This window comes from Apostichopus japonicus, chromosome 17 (genome assembly GCF_037975245.1).
Source record: "Apostichopus japonicus isolate 1M-3 chromosome 17, ASM3797524v1, whole genome shotgun sequence".
Taxonomy (NCBI): domain Eukaryota; kingdom Metazoa; phylum Echinodermata; class Holothuroidea; order Aspidochirotida; family Stichopodidae; genus Apostichopus; species Apostichopus japonicus.
This window is the reverse complement of record NC_092577.1, coordinates 4,659,763-4,683,020: the sequence shown is the minus strand read 5'-3', so window position 1 is coordinate 4,683,020 and position 23,258 is coordinate 4,659,763. Positions and strand designations below refer to the sequence as shown.

The window sequence follows — 23,258 nt, the reverse complement described above, 5'->3', positions numbered from 1 at the left end:
AACGATGTGTTGTCTTTTATCATGGCCAATGTATCCATGGGTAGTTCCATCTTTAAATGTGATTTTCTTTATTACAGAACAAAATATAACTCAAGAAAGTACTCAGTGCTACACAAACTTGATTTGTAATATATTTTCAAATGTATTTGAAAGAAATTATTGCATAAAAGAAACAAAAATAACAAACAAAAGTAGGCAAGATATAAGGACATGTATATGAAATTATATGTAAACAAATATCTTGAAACCGGTCTCTGTTCAATTAGCAATTCTGTTAGCACCGTTTCAGGTTGGTAGCTTACATATGTACTCGCGGCACAGTGTCAGCTTTCACTCATAGTTTTGTGATGACGTCATTTAGATAAAGTGGCGGACATCACATATAAATTAAGTCACTCTTTATGCATTCACTCTTAACACGTATTTCATTAATATCCCCCTTTGTATGTAGCCTATAGGCATGGATGGCAAACCCAATAGGGACTATATACTCCCCGTAAACCCCTTCCGACGACGGACATCAATATTTGTGTCAACCCCACCCCCCCCCCACCCCACCGCCACACCCCTTTAAAAAGAAAACAACATTTAATTCTACTGGTCTACTGCAGCAACCGTCCGGCCCGAATATAACAGTCCTTAACTGACGTACATCAATATCACACCACAAATTGTAACTCGGAAATAAACAATACATATCAAATCTGCGCAGAACGTAGATGGTTCTGTATATGCCTCTGTAAGTTTACTTATACTAGACGAAACCACATAGATCTCTCAGTGCTTAGGTGTAGCATTATATGGGTATGCTGCATTGATGGAATCTCAAGTGGATTTGACAATTTAAAGTGTAAGAGTTGAAATGATGGAACTTCATCGTACGGTATCCTTGGTAGGCCATCAGTGTACCATATGGTCAATGTGGGTAGCCCCGTGGTGGCCATTGTCAGAACTTACACTTCCGAAGCTCCAGATCTCAAAGAAACAAGCCGTCGAGTGGAAACGAAACAAAATGGAGAGCGGCGCGGCGAAGTGGACAATCACATACCAGGCGGTGTCGCCAAAGTAATTATTTTCAAGCGCGAATAATTCGTCGCCACCTTTCAGTTCGTAAGTGTTTAGAAGCCACCATGTAATATTGCAAACTAATAAGAACATCAAAATCTGTTTTGTTCGGGTCTCTCGGAAATCTTCGGGTGGTTTTCGGTGCATTGCATCAAGGATTAGAATACTCTGTGGAACGAAGAGATTTAAATAATTATAATGAAAAAAAAAACAAGCAAACATAATTTCAAATACATTTGGACTTGGAATTTATTTACGTAACATTTTGTCAACACGTTGGTTTATCGAGCAATGTGCGGAAATCTGTTACGAGCTGGATATCGTTTAAAACCTTTTGTGACGTCATCGTCACCACTTCCCATCTCGCTGTCACACACACAACTTCGTAAACACGCATTCTTGCGATTAGTAAATAGGTTAATATCACACACGTTGGTATATACTGGTCCTTGCGGATGATCTGGCAAGCTTTCAGTGTATACTTACATGAGGAGCGAGGGTAAAAAAAATCACAACGCATACACTGCAATTGATAAAGATATCCTTATAAGGAAAAGTCACACAAAATAGTGTACGCATTGCAATTCAAAGGAGTCCATTGTGGGCGGCTACTCATACACTTTAGCTCTCAACACTCTAACCGAATAACAATGATAGTATAGTGTTCATACGCCTATCGAAAGGGGTTAACCAAACAAAGTCCCTTAAAAGGACCTACTAAAGTGACGTTTTCGGCATGGTTTCAGTTATCACGACTATTTGTAATGCTTAGATGTTTTGAAGAGGGAGAATTTAACGACTGATAATCTAACATCAGGAGGACTGAGGGAGATTTTAGCTAAAGATCTTTCCGGTCATGATAGGTAAATGTGTATATTGCTAGTCCAAACTACCAGCTGTGGGGAGGACACGTTCATTTAAAAACTTCTATCTACGCTTTAGCGATCTTGGACTATTTTAGTGTGAAAATCACTAGAGCTATAATTATGGTACGACGCGCTCATTGTGACGATAACCACGTGATCGTGGGCAGTTCAGTTTAGTTTAGAGACCCAAACGACCAGGAAGTCCTACAGTAGCTTATCTGAGACTCTATCGGTGTTAGATCGTGGACGAACACCAGCTTATTTCAAGCCTTCTCTTTTCGATAAGTGTTCAGAGGATAACGAAGCAGAGGTGTGAAGTCGCCCCCATTCCTGCTCTCGGGACCGCCATTTAACGTCCCTATCCGACGGACGAGTGTGTATACCCCAACATTTGACCACTTTCCCGAATGCTGAGGTAGGCAAAGGCACTCCATTCGACATCATTGCAGTGCATTCATGACGAAAACAGTTGTTTCGAAACCATGTGACTGAAGAACAGAAACAAACCCCTCTTCCCAAAGTTTTCAAACCAGAAATACCAAATCCACGAAAGACTGACTCCGCACATCACCACTGCACTACAGCGAATCTGAATAGGTCAAACAACGGTGGTATCTCCTGGTGCATGAAAAGGTAACAGATACTACCCAGCGTCTTAACCAAACTGGCTGAGAAGCTCCAGCGAAGTTTCCCTGTGGACTACAGCCATGCCATGTCGATGACAAGCCTAGGATCTACTTAAACCGTAGCGTAGGTCTACGTACCTGTAGTAATGTCTGAGTGATGTGTGTCAATTTGTCCACCCAGATAAGTCCGCAGTGGGGTTCTCTTCCAAGTTGCGCCGTTGCCGCAATGAACGTGTAGAAATTCTGAAAGAATACACCGCTGACGCAGAGCAGTAGTAACATTGCGTCAACCCCGTGGGCGGGGCCAGATGAGTGTTGCACCTATGATTAGAGTAAGAGAATAAAGATATAGGTTTGGCAAAGCAGGAGTGACATTGCGTCAACCCCGTGGGCGGGGCCAGATGAATGCTCCACCTATGATTAGAGTAAGAGAATAAAGATATAGGTTTGGCAAAGCAGGAGTAACATTGCGTCAACCCCGTGGGCGGGGCCAGATGAGTGTTGCACCTATGATTAGAGTAAGAGAATAAAGATATAGGTTTGGCAAAGCAGGAGTAACATTGCGTCAACCCCGTGGGCGGGGCCAGATGAATGCTCCACCTATGATTAGAGTAAAAGAATAAAGATATAGGTTTGGCAGAGTAGGAGTAACATTGCGTCAACCCCGTGGGCGGGGCCAGATGAATGCTCCACCGAGTAAAAGAATAAAGATACGGGTTTGGGGGTTGTGGCGGTCGTATTTTAGGTTAGTTTTACTGTGTGAATTAAATATAGGGAGGGGTAAACATTGACATGTGAGGGGACAAGTGGATGTCTATGGTGAACTACCAGAGCACTACGTAAGGAGGGAGGAGGGAAGTTTGTTTTTTACAATCACCGTCTTTATGGAGATAGGAGGGGGCCAGATGAACGAACGCTCTGCCTGTATTGAAAGAATATGATATAAATATTCAATATGATATAATTATTCAATATGAAAAAGGAGAAGCGAGGGGTCAGCCGGCTGTTCCAACTATGATAATTTATGAGAATAAATAGTTATGAATTAGACTGTATAGGGTGAAAGAAGGTGGTGATGGGGTGGGGGGGGGGGGTTACTCACCGGAACTGTTATGGGCATGACGTTGGAGATACCGTAAGGGGATGGTCCATATGGACACTGCGGTTAAATGTAAGTCCTCAGTGCGGGTATCAAAGGCCTATGCACGTCCCTTTGGGGGAGATCGTAGCGGTAGAGGCAAGGGGGTTATGGGAATTTCTTATCCAATTCCAACAATATTGTTCGTGGCCGGTCGTTCTCATAGTCCTCAACTCATCAACCTTACCCCCCCCCCCCCCACCCTCTGAATTTTAGTACACTTTCTTGTCCGTTGATCATAAAACACTATTTTAGGGAGACAAACGGTGACTTATCTAAAAGAATACACACCTGCCAACCACCGCGATGTATCCCTGCAAAAGCTGCTATACATCCGATTGACGACACGATGTTAAGAAAAACTCGGTAACCATAGTAACTAACAAAACTCTCTTCCACTTTTTCTTCGTCGTCAAGGTAAATAATATTCATGATAAGAACGATAATTCCACACATTGTACAGAGCACACCGAGTAGTAGCCCGCATTCGAAGCTAAGAGTGGATTACGGAAGAAGCAAGAAAACAAATTAAACAGGTGAAATAGGTTGATGCGATACGTTATACATAATGATGTAGTTATCTTACATATTGACTAAAATCGTTCGTACATGTATGGATCACAAAGGCTACCGTATAAAGCTTCATTTCAATCTCGTTGACTTTGTTTCTTACCTGAAATTCCAATCATGATTAACATGTTTCTGTTCTGACTTTTTAATTTTTCTGCCGATGTTCCTCCACATGATATAAGCCATCGCTCCCGCTATGATACTATATTCAACAGTAAACGAATACAGCATTACGGAAGCTTTGTAGGTCGCATAAGCTAGGTCGCTCGTGTACTTTATATCGATGGTGCAGGGGTCGTAATTTTTACCCGTAGAGTTGTAGTCCGTTGTGTTCCCATATGATGCTGAGAAAGCAAAATAGAACATGCCGATTTTGTGTGTTTTTTTAAGTGAATTTGTTCGGTGTACTGTTACTTTTAGAGATGTTCATTTTTTTCAGATGGTGGGGGTTCGGGGGTTAGAAACCAGACAGTTCCCTGTCAGGGTCTGCCTGAGACACATATGTAACAGCCGCAGGCCCGTTATAGGGCACAACTGAGGGGTACCCCCCCCCCCCCCCCGTGCAGACTTCTGAACCCCATCATATTTGCATTTGAGCATTACACAGAGCAAGATCTAATGATGATAATTGGACCAATAAGAATCGCTTTTCTGTTGTATTCAACCGCATTAAATCAATTCAATTGGAATGATTCCAAAAAGAATGAAACTAAGCTTAGCTAGATTTGCAACTTACCCGTCGGTTCGAATAACAATGCTGGTACAACTGGTGACGTCACATAGTTAGAATCTATTAACTTTCCTTTGCCTTCTCCGTATCCGCCGTCATAGCCATCACCCTTGAAATATTTCAACAGGAAGTCTCCCCACGTCTCTTCGACCATAGTACGGGCTACTACTGCAATGTTGGTAGCCACTAAATGACAAATGCCGAGTCTGCGTAGTAACGAAGAGGCCAAGAGGAGAGAAATCAAGATTGAATTAAAGGGAGTGAAGACTCGCGCACAAACAAACGTATGATGCCGGTAATCTGACCTAATTTCGAATGAGGTGTGACAGAAGTGTTAGACACCACCATCGATCCCAGAAAATACACACACAGCTTGCTACCGTCGGTAATTAGACACTAGTGTACAGTCAATTCATGCAGCTACGGTCAATACCCACAGCACAGTGTACTTATATAGCAGCGATGGACATCTCAGGTCCAGATAAATGATAAAAAAGTACCACGTTTCATGACTGTCTGCATTTTGTAGCGACAAGAAGAAAACTTCACTTGCAAGCAACGGAAAGTTAACTTTTTTTCAGAGGGCGGCACGCGGTTTGGGGCGAGTCTTCAATGCCTTTAATGAAGTGAATTGCGCATGTTCAGAGCTGTGGTTTACTTGGAAACAACAAGAAACTCGTATAACAACGTAAAAACTTGGTTCGCTAAGTTCATTTTAAAACACAAGTATGCAACGGTGATATTCTCTGACGATTATAGTGTGTGACGTCATGGTAACGTTTCATGACGTCATTATGTCGTTCTTGACTGGGAACAGTGATATTCATAGAACCATTACTATATACCCTAGCCCTGTTCCTTCATACGAACGTGTCAATGTTAGGCTACGCCAACGCATATTCGAATTTATGACAATGTTCGCTCACGATGAGAAAGCAGGAGAAATTCAGTAAAAAATTAGGACAGAAAAAAAGGGTGAACGTGATTGAAAGCATTTTACCTCAGTGATACAGGATTTGTCTTGTTAATCGTTGTCACTTGTGGGATTAAGTGTCATTTCATGTAAGGATACTTATTTCCTATTCTTGAAATGATCTTCCTCGCACTGGTCTTAAGCCAGGCTTCTTTGATTCAGCCTATCGAACAAAGTAAGTCATATTCTTAAGCCTAACCAGAGATCATGACATTCCCTCCCCACACCGCCCACCCCGATATTCATGCAGTCCACAGAAGAAAGATAAAACCTTGTAACTATATTAATATCATTAAAGTTTTAGAATACACAGAGGTGATCGTCTTCATCTTAACTGGAGAACCTTTTATTAAGTTTCGTAGGAAACGATTTTCCGAATTTCTTAGATTCAGTTTCACAAACATTCCTTGCAGGTCATTTCGTCAATCGTTGCTAGGCAACATAAGGAGGACGACAATAGCTTTGGGTCACTTACTTTGAGACTGGCTTCCATTTGATCAAGCAGTACGTAGAGAAACGCCAAAAGAAATAAATTTGCAACATCGTAAATGCGACGCTAAGAATGGATGAGAGAGCGTGGAGACCCTTTCCTCCACATGGTCCACCACTCTGCTCAATACTGGTTGCTGCCCTCATAATCGCCCAGAGACAACCACCGGTACCGAAAAATAAAAGCCCAACTGCAAAACAACAAATGTGCTAAATAAGTCGATTTTTCTCAGCCATTTGAATCAGATGTTATATTTAACAAGATGTTCTAAATAAAGTAGATGTGCTTGAAAGAACAATGTACCGCCCTCTGTTTCATTTAATACTTTCAAAGAAAAGAAAATATTCACCACCCTAAAATGATGGTTAAATTCATAGAAAATTTGACCAATGGAGCAAGTATACCGACAAATCACACGGAATTTGTGATAACATGATATTTGCACTGAGATGTGATCCGTGCATACTAGTGATTCGAAATAACAGTGTACCCTGTCATCGCTGAGCTGTACACGGAAATGTATAAAAAAAGTAGCTGGTTGTGAAATAAGATCCCCTTGTCATGTGATACGTTTTGATGTTTAGTGAGTGGGGTAAGCATAGAAGGGGTAGGTCCACGTTTTTACCTCCATTTCTATCGGTCGCAATGTGTTTCTATCAAATGGCAAACTATATCATATATCTCCTTCATGGACTGTTCGTGGAGTTGATGAAGGATGGACGCGGCTCTGTGGCCGTTGCCAACCTCCCCCTCCTCCCCTCCTCCCCTCCTCCCCTCCTCCCCTCCTCCCCTCCTCCCCTCCTCCCCTCCTCCCCTCCTCCCCTCCTCCCCTCCTCCCCTCCTCCCCTCCTCCCCTCCTCCCCTCCTCCCCTCCTCCCCTCCTCCCCTCCTCCCCTCCTCCCCTCCTCCCCTCCTCCCCTCCTCCCCTCCTCCCCTCCTCCCCTCCTCCCCTCCTCCCCTCCTCCCCTCCTCCCCTCCTCCCCTCCTCCCCTCCTCCCCTCCTCCCCTCCTCCCCTCCTCCCCTCCTCCCCTCCTCCCCTCCTCCCCTCCTCCCCTCCTCCCCTCCTCCCCTCCTCCCCTCCTCCCCTCCTCCCCTCCTCCCCTCCTCCCCTCCTCCCTTCCTCCATGTGGCCGTTGCCAACCTCCCCTCCTTCCCTCCTACCACTCCTCCCCCCCCCCCCCCTCCGCCACTTGATGCAAAATTTTGGAGATTTAAGTTTAGACCCCGTAAGGCCTTCCAAAAGAAGCATACACGATATTACACAAGTGACTACAATTTTAATCTCTCTTTGCTAAATTTCAATATGATCATTGTACGGATAATTGAGGGTGCCATGAATGATCACTTTATGAGACTCCATTACTTTTGACAATTAATTGTGTTTAGTCAATGGGGCATGTATAGAGGACTGGAACTGATATTAAGATCATTTCACGTGCACCGGTGTTCCGTGTATATAATAACAATATACGGAAAAAAATAAATTTAAATAAAATAATGTCCGAATTCAAATTACGATGAAAGTGTCTTATATATTCTTCACAATCTTTCAAAAATAAAACGGTTACCATAGAGATAGTAACTTCCGGCGGCCGGATCGATGTGGTCTACGTCATCTGATGCTGGTAGAGGGCGTTTGAAGATAATGACAGTCATCATCCAGGCGATAGAACCCAGATAGAGAAGAATGAAAAGGAATTCCACGTGACCTAACGTCACGGCGTTAACGTCATTGTTGTACTTTAGGAAAATTTGGCTGGTATCTAAGATTACCACCATGGTGACTACAACCATGGCGTGCATAAGAGAGAGAAGCTCCCAGATGTCACCCCTGTGGAATGCAGAAATGGACAAAATTATCTTAAGGTCAACCAGTATTGGTCACATAGTCAGACCTGACGCCCGGAATTGAGGGGGCACCAACAATGGTGAGGGGGCACCAACAATGCCTGGCTGCAGTTGAGGGGGCACCAACAATGCCTGTACACATCCATGTGCCTCGGCCTTACGATATGTCTGCACAAATTTCAAAAATGCTTAACTTGATCAACCGTTCAAAAGCACTCATCTGAAAGTTACATTAGACATTGAAATGTCCTAATCTGTAGTAAATTGAACATATCGGTAGCTGTTTAATTTCTATCATTTTATATACTCTAAAGAAACAACGAATCCCGTTGTAACCAAACATGTCTCTGCTCCTTTACGATCACAATCTCCCTTCACAATCTCCCTTTTACTCCCTCTGTTGATTTCCGTTCGGCTTGTATTCTAAACAGTTCAATATACGTACGAGCAATTTCTAGGGCCAGTGGTCTATAAGTGACTTTGAGTGGGAAAGCTCAAAGTTAGGCCTAACTCAAAACTCTTCGAACCAAAATCAAATTGTGTAACAAAAGGGCACTTAATTATATAACTTGGATAAAAGGGTATTTTTGTTATTTGTGACTTTTTTCCTTATTTTTAACAAGTCTGTGGAAAGCCCCTAAGCTCCCCTCCCCTCCCTCTCCAAACTCCCCCCTGCAACTAGATGGATAAATTCTGCGAGCTTACTCATCGTGGTCATGCTCCTCGTCATGATGGTCACCCACGAGATGATTATCAAAGCTGTTGTCATGGTCCATCCCTGTGATGTGGAGACCCCCTGGGTACCGTAAGCTAAGCTCTAGGGTACCCATCCTCTCTCGCTCTAAAGCCTCTGACACTGGACGGGATTCTGGGTCTTTCAAATAGCCTGTATCAGAAATAGAATAAAATACAATAAATGGAATGAATTGAAACGAAACGAAATGAAACGAAATGAAATGAAATGAAACGAAATGAAATGAAACGAAGTGAAATGAAGTGAAATGAAATGAAATGAGATGAAATGAAATGAAATGAAATGAGATGAAATGAAATGAAATGAGATGAAATGAAATGAGATGAAATGAGATGAAATGAGATGAAATGAGATGAAATGAAATGAAATGAGATGAAATGAAATGAAATGAAATGAGATGAGATGAGATGAGATGAGATGAGATGAGATGAAATGAAATGGAATGGAATGGAATGGAACGATATGGAACGAAATGGAACGAAATGGAACGAAATGAAACGAAATGAAACGAAACGCAATGAAACGAAATGAAACGAAATGAAATGAAATGAAACGAAATGAAACGAAACGAAACGAAACAAGCCATTACGTATAGCTCAGTTGAAATATACTCCTTATGCGATTATGAAGAGCGAGGGTAGAAACATGTGTGTCGATGAGGGATGAGGGTGAGGGGTGAGGGGTCGTTTTGAATTATTTGTAATCACTCTACATCTCTACATTACATTAAATTCATAATTATTCAATCACATATTTCGCAAAATATTAGTAGAGTGCAGGATTGTTAAGACTTATTTGTAATGCGACGTATGTTGAAAAATACTGCAAAAAAACATAGTAGAATTGAAAATCAAAGAAATGATATTTATCTCAAAGATGATGTGACGTTTATAGGTTGAGTGAAAATAACGCCCATGCACCGATGAAGCAAAGCTATATGAACACTGTACTACAGGAAGCACATGATAAGTTGGATGTGGGAAAAGGGCATGGACAGACTAATGCCATAGCAACAGAACGACTTATTTCACCTCCTTTGATTGCTTCATCCTGTGAATTCAGTATTATATTGACTAGAGTTTATTCATCATTTCCTATGCGTTTATGGTGACTTGCCCATTCGCCAACGTATGTATAAAGTAGGGCCTATATAAATGTATGCTATATCTTAACTTGCATGGAAACACAAGGATCACAGAAAAGGCAATGTTGTGTGCAAGCCTTCCATGTCATGTGAAACTGTCAATAACAACATAATTACAACCGAGTGGACGCTATGGAGATGTGTGTAACTTTACGTAGCGTCAGTTAGTAATGGTAGTTTGGTTGTTTCATAAATATGTATGTATATGTGTATGTGTGTATATTTAAATCTGAATAAATGAATAGATCTGTCCGTATCATTGTTAAATGTCTATTCTCAATCTCAATATATATAGATATCTATATAGTTGTCTGTTTTTCTTTCTGTATCTCTGTTCCTTAATCTCCTGCTAGTTTAAAGGCATTGAAGACTCGCCCCAAACCGTGTGCCGCCATCGAAAAGGTTAATTTTCCGTTGCTTGCAAGTGAAGTTTTGTTCGTATCGCTACAAAATGCAGACAGTAATATCTAGACCTGAGATGTCCATCGCTGCTATGCACACTGTGTTGTGGGTATTGACCGTAGCTGTATGTATTGACTGTACACTAGTGTCTAATTACCGACGGTAGCAAGCTGTGTGCGTATTTTCTGGGATCGACGGTTATGTCTAACACTTCGGTTACACCTCATTCGGAACTATGTCAGATTACCGGCATGAGACGTTTCTTTGTGCGCGAGTCTTCAATACCTTTAATCATGCAATCTCATTGCCTTCGTTTCTGTACGTTCTTCAGTTTGTCTGTTGATAACATATTCGTATGTCTGTCTATCCTGGCAGATACAATACTACAAACATCATATTGAATAAGTATATAACTATATACCATTGTGTTACAATCTAAACAGTCGAAAAATCTTCAAAAGTTGCATCTAAGCATTCTTCATTTTCAGCAATATTTCTCACTAAATTGCACCCCTTCCATCGACGACAGATCATATTATCCCCCCGACCGCACCACGTCACAATATGGAAAACGACAATATGGAACGCCAATCATGACTTTTTTAAAACGACATTAATTCTGCCATTACCGTAACGACTCACTGTTTTTGTTTTGTTTTCTTACAATAATTCCACCTTACTTTTACAGATTTCCATGATATTCTAGTAATAAAACTAAGATTAAACCTTAATATTGAGCTGACAAAGGCTAAATGTAAGTTTTTTTTTCATTCGGTTAACATTTTCGTCGCTTGTTTCTGTATATATCTGATAAAACTATACAACGTTGCCCACGTAGATATATATGAACGTTTTACAATATACTCTATCACGATTTTGACGTATCAAAACACTTCATGTGTTCTTCCAAAAAGGATTGGTTTGTTAAGTAATTATCACTACATTTACGCTGTTAGATCCTTCTCAGTTTGTCGAGCAAACGATTCTCTTTCATTCACCCCCCCCCCCCCCACGCACCCATAACCTAACCAAGGTTGATCCGCCTACGCCTATGGATGTATCAATTAGTTGGAAGCTAAAACAACGGCCTGGCAACAGAAGTAAGAATCGTGAATTGTGGTGATTCGTGATAAGTGAACGATAAAACTTAGTAACGTTTAGGCATGATAGAGTAAAAAAAATTTATCAAAGTTACGTTATTTCTTTTTCCCTCTCACTTCCAGTTTCCACCACGCCACCCTAATCGTGAAAAAAAAACAAGTTTCAAATTCAACTTTGTTTCAGTAGTATAGGAGAGAAGATGGCCAGTTTCGATCGCGAAGAGCCCTGAGCACGCACCGACATGCTATGTGGATATAAACATTGAACGTGCGAAGTCTTTATTTACCTTATAATTATCTCTATTAATTTCGTTTTATCAAGTTTATAGGTAAGATAGGGTATATGAGGTATTTTGTTTACATTACTTCCGGTTCAAGCGATATGATACTGATTAAAAATCACATTATAAATGTAAACAAAGTAATATCTACTTACAGCTTTATATGTATATGATAGCGCCACACGATACCCGTCCTTCTCTTTAGACAACTATCACAGTATTACGTATATGCTGTAGGGTTAACTATAATAACGCCTAACTATACATTCCTCAACAGTTTGACAGCGTCCTCTCGTGAGAGGAGATGACTAAGAGAGTTCAATACTGAACTGATTATGAGGGTAACTAGAGGACAGGTATATAGAAAGCGTACAGTCATTACGGGGGGGGGGGGGGGGGGAGAGGTAAAATTAGTCGCGTTGACGTACACGTGATTAAACCGTAAGTCTGACAGAACTAATCTTGCATAAGGATGTTAAGGGAACTTGTTCGGATTAAGATGTTCTCAAATATTGCCGGGTAACAAATCAAATTAAAAACCGATGACAGGCGCTAAAAATGGGTATATTTGTGAACAAATTTATTCTTATATCTTATGTATATTGGACGGTATAAGGAATGAACTTTTGGGCGAGGTGGGTGGCGTGGGTGAGTGGGTGGGGAATTAGACAAAAGAACTGAGAAAGACAAAATTCCCTAAACTTAGAATTGAGATTAGAAGGAATAACGACTGTAATCAATTCAACTATTTCTGGCACGTGACTAAACAAGAGTGCGCTATATACGATTACTTCAATGCAATTATTTAAATCGTGTTATCTTTTTCTTTTCCTTTTGTTGTTTTACTACTGTAATGAGGTAAATTTATGATTATTCATTATTAATCATTATTATTCATAATAATTCATTATTATTCATTATTATTATAATTCAGGATTAGTATTCATTATTATTCATTTTTATTCATATGTATCCATATTATCATTATTATTCATTCATTATTATTATTCATTATTGTTCATTATTATTCATTATATTATTATTAACTAACCAATACGGCTATAGACTACAAAATCATACACCTACCTATATGCTTTTCTTTTTTTCTTATTTTTCAACAAATCTCTTAGATTATATTTTTTCGAAAAATCAATTTATTTCAGTTCAAATAACATTAAAATATTTTGTTGAAGTTTGAAAATTAGTGATCATTATTGGTCTCTTATATTGAAACTTTTTGGAATCAATTTGTTCGAATGAAAATATAATCTGCCACTTTTCGAACTCCATCGCAGTTGTAGAAGGCGCGAATTTCAGTTAAAAAATAAACATTAAAATATTTTGTTGAAGTTTGAAAATAAGTGATCATGATGAAATCCTTTAGATTGAAGTTTTTCGAAGCAATTTGTTCGAATGCAAATATAATCTGCCACTTTTTCTTAACTTCTCCGAAGTTGTCGAAGGCACGAATTTCAGTTCAAATAACAATAAAATATTTTCTAAGTTAGTCGTCATTATACGTCGGTTTTGCATATTTGAGGGCAGTAAGTGTGGACCCTTATCCAACACCATGTAACGGCTTATCGCCAGGGTAGTTGGGCCCAACTATAAAATAGAAGGCGGTACTCATAACACCGTATTCAAAAGTGACAGTCGTTGGTTTTATCCCCCCCCCCCAACCCTCCATCTAACGCTTGGTCCCCGGGAGCCCAAGTTCATCGTTGCTGCCACCAGCTGACACCTAATATGCTAATAATGAGTCATGTTGAGTTTGTTTTTATTAAAATTAATGGAAATACGGATAAAAAGATGTATGCGGCATACCTGATTGCTACAATGTTTGTGTTTGTTGTATCGATTCCACATATAGCGTACTACATCCTTGGGCGTAGCCAGGTCTTTAAGTGGGGGGGGGGGGTGGGCAAAGTCAAATTTCCGTCCCCATATCCAGGCACATAGCGGTGGATCGCCGTCCTGGGAGGGGGTGTAGGGGAGGTGTGTTCCTCTCCCTTTTTGAAAATTGTTGATTTTTCGACAAGGGCTTAGATAAAAAATGGTGCTATCATTTCCATTTTTTTATAACTTTATTCGTGAACTACAAAAACTTTACCAATATTTATTTTTTTGGGGGGGGGGGGGGGAGGGGGGAGGAAAAAATAATGAGCGCACATTCGTGGTCGAAAATCGTCACGAAAATAAATAAATGTGAATACAAATATATGGCCACTCAGAAGGACACTACAACCGCGCGCGTAGCGCACATATTTCTGAGGTGACCGTTCATTACATTCTATTTCTGGTTAACTCCCCCCCCCCCCCGCACGTAGCGCACATATTCTCATAAGTAGTTGAGCCCCCCCCCCCTCCCCCCTACATCATCGGCCCCAACTCCTATAGGTTCCCAGGTTCGAGTACATAAGATTTTCCCCATTTTACTACTCAACGTCGCTCATCGCGTCCCAAACAATTTTCTGTGGGGCCACTCTGCCCCCTGCCCCTTCCACATGCCCCTTCCCACTGCCCCTTCCCCTTCCACCTGCCCCCCACTAGCTACGCCACTGAATAGATCAAAAGTTCCAAAATTTAAAACAATTTCGAGAGCTTTTCAGAGCTATTTTCTAACGATGTGTCTGGTATTTTTTAAACACAATTTTATAATGTCTTGATGAACAACGTAACGTGGACGACCAGAATATCGAATATTTTAGAATTTACTTCAGGAACAAAAGTTTGATCTTTTTTCCATATTATGTTGTCTTTTAAGTTATAAACTCTCGTTTTCGTCCTACTCATTTTTTACATCCTTTTTTTTGGGATTAATTATGAGATATCTCGTATACCCTATAGTTGTATAGGCCCACTTATATACACATGAAACAGACGTTTTCTTCATAATGCAGTAGCGGACTGGCGTCACGGGTATTTGGGCAATGCCCGGTGGGCCGGTGGCCAGGTGGGCTGAGGAGCCTAGTAAAAATTACTGCCCGTTTTCACAGTAGTTAATGGACTACAGACGGGCTGTGTAGAAACATTTTTTTAATTGTGGGAATCAGCCCATGAAATCACCATGTTAGTTAGTCTGTTAGTTCGTAACAAAAGAATGTGCTATTGGCAACCCGTCCGCGCTATAATGGATTTTATTTAGTTTTTTCCCCATTTTTTCCAAGCATGTTGTCCCAAATGCTTGAAAAACTAAATAAAATCCAGTCTCAAACAAATGTTTTTGTCTTTATTTGCTTACCTTTTCCAACTTTTCTCATATTAATCAAGTGTTGCTTCTGGAAAATAATTTTTAGGTCTTTTTTAAAGGATTATTGTAACCTACTAAATACAGAAATATAGCACCATTTTGCATCTAGAAATTTCTTAACTTCAAAAAAAATCTCAACGGGGAGGGGGGCACCCCATCCCCTTAGACCCCTCCCCCAGGACCTTAATCACTATATAAATAACATCTCAAAGAATAATGGCCCGGTCTTATAGGTGAAAAAAGGCCCTGGCCGGTTTTGAGCCCCAGTCCGCCCCTGACATAATGTAACGGGGAAACTCAAACCAAGTATCTAAGTTTTTACTCTTTTAATGAAGCAACCTTTAACGTGTTGTTTATCATATTTCTGCATCTGCTTTAATAATCACGTACTTTTCACAAATATATATTTTTTCCCGCTCGTTCCTCACCATTGTTCATGTTTCTACCCATTATAATTAGTAATACTGACACGTACCGGTATAGGCTACTTTCGTATACAAAATGGCTTTTCTGGTTCAACGTGTATAGCCAGCCCACACTAACTTCCATGTCATATTAAAAAGTACAACCTATTAGTGTTTCGTTTCTTAACACTACTTTTTGAATTTATTTAAAGGACATACCTGTTCCCAAACTCTGTTTCGTTCTGCCCCAGAAGCTAACTACAGAGTTCGATAAGTTAACCAGTCCGCTGAAACTGGGTGGTCGGTTGTGGTTTGTACTAGCGTGCTCCGGTGGGGAACGATGAAGCCGGCGGTCGGCAGGGTTACGCTGGTAATGCGTTCGTCCCGCTGGTACAAGCTGCATGTGGACTTCGGATTTTGTTTGGTATTTGGCCCAAAATACACAATTGTATCTATCGGATTAATAAAGGACAGGACTCTCCACAAATTCAAAATCAAAATCCTTTGCACTGCAGGTTTGTAGGCGCTCTTATGGTATTATATATTTAAATCCAGGCGCATTTTCGTTTTTAAACAACATTAAAATGAGATTGTCGACATTTTTATTCCTTCACGGTAAATAAAAAGAAGATCTGAAAAAAAAATTAAATGAATATATCTTTTCTTTTCTTGAGTAAAAATCAAAAGTGAATCTAGCTTTTGTAATGTTAATCGGTATAGTGTTGATTGTTCCATTGAAATATAAGAGTCTACAACGGACGTGTTAAATTGATAAGGTATTTCCGCCTTTGAAAGCTTCATAAAGAAAACGGCTGGCTAGGAGGTTGTGTCTCATAATGAGTCACATTCCAAAATGTACAGGCCTACCTTTCGGGCAGCTCATTGTGTCGCCAAGGTTTAAAGGCTGTCGAATCCAATGTTGAATTACATTTGATATGAGACAATGATAAAATCAATGAATTTTGTCTCGTATATTTTCAGAATAATTCCGAACTATAAAGGCCTATATTTTTTTTTTTGAATTTCATGTTCTTTTTTTCATGAGCGGTATAAGAAAAGAAGTTCATCGCTGTAAACACCCTGATGACCTTTGAACTCAATTCTCATTTGCATCTCTATTTTTCTTCAAATAATGACCCTTGGTATATGACTATCACTATTTGTATCGATAAAGTGAGCTTGAAGCAAACAGGAATGAGGTCACACATGCGCATTTACTAACAACGTTTGAATTATTATATTTTTTATTATTTTTTATTACAAGATTGAGGAAGGGTCGACAATTTATCTATATCGGATGTTTTTAATAGATGGTGTAACCTTCGACGCATTCTAGTTACGACGCATTCTAGTTACGACGCATTCTAGTTACGACGCATTACGACGCATTCGGGTTTGAAGTAAATTTTTGTAGAAATACAAACTATATTTTCTTGTCCATGCATGCATCCACGTCTCTGCAATACACTATATATATCGTCAAGGGCGTAGGAACCGGGGGGGGCTGGGGGGCGCCAGCCCCCCAGTGAAAAATGTGGAGGGGCGGAAGTATCATTCCGCCCCCCCGCTTCGCAAGTCAGAAAACCCCTTTTTCATTTCCAAATGAGAAAAAAAACCTCATTTGGAGCACCAAATTGCATCTAAGGCCAGGTGAAAATACAAAATTAAGTTTACAAAATGGAGTGGGTGTTGAAGTGTGCTATATTGCACCAAATCGCATCTGAGGCCACCTGGAAATGCAAAAAATTCCAAAGGGGAGGGGGACACCCCCTCCCCTTAGACCCCTCCCCAGGTCGGCCATCAGTCTTCAGCCCCCCCCCCCACTCAAAAGTACCTTCCTACGCCACTGTATATCGTTCAATAATTCAAGTTCTTTTGGGGACAAAGGCGTATCAAATTATATCATGTTTTTTATATCTCGAAAGCGGCATGCATTGATTAAGGAATTTGAGTAGCATTTTCAATGCAGTATACTTATAAGATTATGTTCCTCTTTTATATGGCGAAACCAATTTTGCTTCAATCAGACATGTTCTTTGAATGTTTCGACCAATGCAGCCTTACTAACCTTAGGCCTATACGGCTACATTCATTTGCAATCCCTTCAGATAACCCTATAGTCTGTTTTCACTGCACGAAAAAGACCATAAATTCAAACGAGCGGAATATATACTTATATTGCTGCTGATTGTAAACGAGTCCATAAATATGTAAGACACCGGTGCAATCAGTGTACATCTTCTGCAATGACTAATCCAAGGACTGGAACTGGGCCTCTTCCTCTTACGCCTCCCTCCCTTACCCCCTCCCCACTCTCTTCCAACTGTCTTCTGTCATCATATTATCCAAATATGTGACTATACATAAAATAACAACTATTTAAACATATTCATGCCAAGACAATTAAGTATCTGGCTGCGAATACAATCAAGAACTCAAAATAATTGATGTAGATATAATAACCCAATTTATGCCAATATAGAAGCTCCATTTGGACTTTGGGTTTTTATTTTATTTTTGAGTGGGAGGGGTATTTTACAATAGCTCAATCTATGCCAATATTCTCCTACTACAATTCGAACGGCCAAGAAAGCTTTCAACAAAAAAAAAAAACAATAACATACAAACGTTTATATACATTAATAGATTCAGCTTTTCAATAACCGTCTCGTGAATGTATGTGTATAAGTTTTTCTGATATTTCATTCAAAACATATGTCAACTTGAGTATTGATAAACTACAGCAGAAAAACAAGACACCATTTCTAGGTTTCTCCAAAAGGACAATGAACGATTCTTACAGCCCTTTTGCCCTATCCCCCACACCAACCCCTCATTAAAAAGATACACAAAATTGAAAGAAATATCTTCTTCAACTTTTTAATGACAAATAACAAATGGATATATATATGTATATATAGTCAAACTAATAAATTACAATGTTATGGGATATTTAGGATGGCAAAATATTGTCGCAAACGTTTTGAAATAAATGCTCCCGTGTAATAAATGAAACCAATGTACTGTACATATATGCTTTGTATTCTATTATAGTAAGTTATATCCTTTATCTTGTTGTACATACATTTTATTTTGACTGTAACCGGTAAAGTATTTGTAAGTCTATATAGCTAGTCACCAAGTGAAAGAGTTTATTTTAGTCTCAAGTATGAACGGTCGGAAGGAAACTGTCATTACCCAAAGAGCCAATTTTTAATAAATGCTTCCTTTGCTAATGAAGGAAAACGAAATAGCTAGAGCTGACGAACTTGCTGGATTACAGATATGGGACTATATACGATAATGGGCACTGCTTAGTGTCAGTCATAAAGTGTCGCGGTGTCCTTAAGATTAATTTAAGATGAGGTGCCGAGTTGGAAAAAGAAATATGGTATATGTTTAACGAGGACCACCGTGTGGAACCCTTCCTGATTTACGTCCCGGCAACCCGGATATGCTTTGGATATTAAAAGCCAGTATTTGGCCCCACATTTTCAGCATGTTAAAACTGTTAAACTTTATTTAAAAGTATAACTTCCTTGATTTCCGAATTGAATGTGTAGCATGTGGTATGACAGACAATCTTAATACTTGAGTAATACGCCCTTAATGACAGTTATTCAAAGCCAACTTATACGCTTTAACACACCAGTAGAATCACTGTGGGCGAGTGGTACGGGCTTAGGTTCGTGAAAAGAAGGTCCGGGGTTCGATTCCTAGCTTCGCCTGATGAGTCCCAAAAGGACGAAACCGGTCGTGAAGTGGAATTTTTCTGGTGTGTTATTCTTTATTTTACTACATATCTGTCATACCACTTGCTACACATTCAATTCTTATTTACGGCGTGGCTTGCCGATAAAGAGTGGTTCATTCATACTTAGTAAAGATTCCTAAATCCTATTGGTCCATTCAGGTCACCTGACCGTGGTTAATCCTGTGAGTAACGAACGCACGGTAAAATTACCGGCGGATGAATACAATTGTTACCATGTTACCATGTTTTGCTATGGGAACCAGAAGCTGTAGGGTATTGATATGATAAAGCCAACTAGTAATTGTTTGTAGTTCCTTGTTATTGAGACCTTTCAAAAATAGTTTTATGGCCGCAATATTGCCAAACATTAGTTAAAATGTTATTATGGTTCATTTTTTATGAATGACAGCCTTTCAAAGACGTTTCCTTTATAATTATTCACTATCGTTCAGTATTACTTTATAATTGCACATGTACATTGTTATGCTGGTTGTTAATCGTTAATTCGACTTACGGGACATCACTTTAATAAATCTTTGGTTATATGTAATCAAAAATGTGTTGTTTTATGATTTTCCCCCACACAAATGGTAGTGTATGAATGAACGGGGTTAATCAACGGTCTAGCGTGCGTTACTCACATGATTAATGCACGATCGGGGGATAATGCAAGCGATGCACGAGCCCGAGTGCATCCAGCGATAGCATTAACATCCATTAACCCCTTATTATTCTGTGTAAAATTGTGTAAAGATTGTCAGATTAAAAGCGCCAGGGGTGCAGTCTGTACAATCTTAATACCTGGGTAATACGCCCTTAATGACAGTTATTCAAAGCCAATTTATACGCTTTAACACACCAGTAGAATCACTGTGGTCGAGTGGTACGGGCTTAGGTTCGTGACACGAAGATCCGGAGTTCGATTCCTACCTTCGCCTGATGAGTCCCAAAAGGACGAAACCGGTCGTGAAGTGGAATTTTTCTTTTCTATATATATGATCGTATAGTGAGCTTGAAAATCCAGAACAGTGAACAAACTTCCAGCTTCCATCAGGATTCGAACCCGGGCCTCATGCTATTATATGCGGACGCCCTGACCACTAGGCTATGAACGCTGATTGTATGTCCAGAGGTTCTAAACTAGTAAGGAAGGTCGTAAATCCACTGCAGACGTTTGTCATCTGTGTCGAAGATTACTAGTTCTGTTTTGGTGACGTATTTGCCCTACTCTAGAGATAAAACATGATGCTAACCAACTCGAAATCATTTGTAATTCCTAACACCGGATCTCGAAAGAGATACTTTGAACAGACTTTATGTTAATGAAAATGGAGGTAAACGACAAAGGCAAATGAATATATATATAATTGAAATCCCTTCGAGCTGAAAAATCCAGAACAGTGAAACAACTTCCAGCCTCCCACCGGGATTCGAACCCGGGCCTCCCGTTTATATGCGGACACCCTAACCACTAGGCTATGGACGTTGATTGTATGTCCAGAGGTTCGAAACCGGTAAGGAAGGTCGTTATTCCACTGTAGGCGTTAGTCACCTGTGTCTAACAATATATTGTTATACTAGTATACTATTCTGTTTTGGTGACATATTTGCCCTACTCTAGATGCTAACTAGAAATCATTTGTAATTCCTTAATATATATATATATATATATATATATATATATATTGAATTTTGTCATCTTGTCGAGATGGTATACGTAGCAAGTGTGCAACTCGTCAATTTGCAGAAAATTATGCATTGACGAGATCCGTTATATCTCGTCAAAACGTCAATTTTCTGAATTTTGTCACGTTACCATCTCGCCAACTCGTCAATTTGCAGATAATTGTCGTTTTGTCAAGCTGGTAACTCGTCAATGCAATGTCCCTTCTACGCTTCCGTAGATTTATTTACCTCGATGCATACCACTGATCTGTACACTAACAGAGTGTGTAGTAGTGTACAGATCAGTGATGCATACAAACCTTCAAGGTGGCATACCCCTAATAGAGTCCACCCGCACGATTGTTCTCCTATCTCAGGAAAAGTGCCAAAAAGCTGTACAAGAACACCTTTTTTGATATGCTATCAATCAGGATTTTTTTTTGTATGGCTTACATGTTGAAGAGTATGACTGAAATAAATATGGTGCACAAATTGCGTCAATTGAGGCAATTTTAGACCCTTTTAGGCCTACCAGGAGCAGCGTACGAAATCAAGTAAAGAGGTTTGTTTACATGTGACGAAAACTTCAGGTACCGATAGCAAAAAATCTGCGTGGTAAGGATACCGAAAACTGATAGTGCCATGAAAGGGCAAACTTGTCAGCTATCCTGCATGTATTGGGTAACCTGAAGCTATGGAGAACTTACATTACTTTTGTGATTCAGTGTGCACGTCAATGGGGCTTTTAAGAGAGTCTAATTCAGATGGCAATCCACGGAGCTGTAGAACTCATCTCCTCCATAACGGAAATGATTGGTCTAATTTGACCTTTGTCCTCGACCCTTAACTCCAAAATCTGACGCAGATATGGCCAGGGACCTATCCACCAAGTTTGAATTCGATCGGATGTTCTAGGAGTTTACGACACAAATTTTTGCACCATATAGATCAATTTTCACTCTAAATTAACCTATGACTCAGACCCATTTCAAAATGTGTCCCGTCATTCTCTACATATCGTGTGGTTCAATGTATTCTTCCTACATGTGAACAAGCAGACCCAAACATCTTTTTAGCCATTGCAAGTGTAACGCCGGGGGAAAGGATCGATGTTCGGTGCTCGAACTACCATTTGTAAAGCCGGGGGAAAGGATGTTCGGTGGTGACATTCCTGGGGGTTGGGTGATGGGAGCTCCGGGTCTCTGCCGGTGACGACAAGAATGGAATAGACACGTTGGTTTAGTTCTAGTCCATGTGTTATATCTGCTAGCGTGTTCTCTGACATTACGCGTGCTAGCGAGCTTTTAATACAGCCATTAAAGTAACAACTTCAACTGCTGCAAAAGCAGACAAAAACGTAATTAAAAGATCAGTGGAAATCTTGGAGATGTTGTGATAACTAGTGAAAGTAACGTTGTGTCTTAGAACAATAGATATCAAGGCTATGTAAGAAACATCCGGAGAATAAAGAGATATCTTGATAAAGAAACTCTCCATCATGTCGTCAGGGCTTTAGTCATCTCTCGTCTCGACAAGTCTTCTTCTGTTTGGTGCTACGGAACATGAATTGGACAGAGTTCAAAGATTGCAGAACAATGCTGCCCGGTTGGTTTGTTCCATATCCAAGAGAGATCACATTACTCCAACCCTTAAAGAACTCCACTGGCTGCCAATAAGGGAAAGGATTCAGTTTAAACTCTGTCTTTTTGTCTTTAAATCCATGAACAATACTGCACCTGTTTATTTATCCAATCTACTGTCACCTTATACTCCTCAAAGAACTCTCCGCTCTACTCATGACATAACCCGCTTGAATGTTCCTAGAACGAACAAGGTCTTGGGTCAGAAATCGTTCAGTGTAGCCGGTCCACAGTCATGGAACAATCTCCCTCGTAATATAAGAGAAACTGACAATATCTCTCAATTTCGTAGTAATCTTAAGACTCACCTATTTCCATGCTAAGTTGTGTCTGTGTCACAAGCGCTATGATCTAGATGGAATAGCGCTATATAATTATTAATTGTTATGTTATGTTGTTATGTTACCCCACGCCCTGATGGGTCTCCCAACCTGAGAGGAAGGGTTTGACAAGTTCCGGTGGAGTTTAATTCTAACTTAGGCCAGCTATGCCAAAATGGCATGGCTCTACACAAGTGTCACGGAGACAACGCTCAATGAAGCTAAAACGCATAGGCG

At 40.1% G+C, this 23,258-nt stretch overlaps 1 protein-coding gene across 2 annotated transcripts; it reads right to left on the bottom strand.

Moving 5' to 3' along the window:
• Positions 1-553: 553 nt before the first annotated feature.
• On the bottom strand, positions 554-16,361 carry LOC139984304 (proton channel OtopLc-like). 2 transcript variants are annotated; one of them, XM_071998167.1, is made up of 9 exons: positions 15,862-16,361; positions 9,013-9,193; positions 8,028-8,290; positions 6,444-6,648; positions 5,002-5,201; positions 4,369-4,609; positions 3,987-4,188; positions 2,696-2,878; positions 554-1,233 (listed from the first exon to the last, which is right to left on the bottom strand). In XM_071998167.1, exons 1-9 carry the CDS (start codon positions 16,043-16,045, stop codon positions 901-903), a joined length of 1,992 nt encoding a protein of 663 aa, XP_071854268.1. In that variant the 5' UTR covers positions 16,046-16,361; the 3' UTR covers positions 554-900. The 2 variants fall into 2 exon arrangements, with proteins under 2 accessions (XP_071854268.1, XP_071854269.1); XM_071998168.1 differs by lacking the exon at positions 15,862-16,361 and adding an exon at positions 12,144-12,204.
• Positions 16,362-23,258: the final 6,897 nt, after the last annotated feature.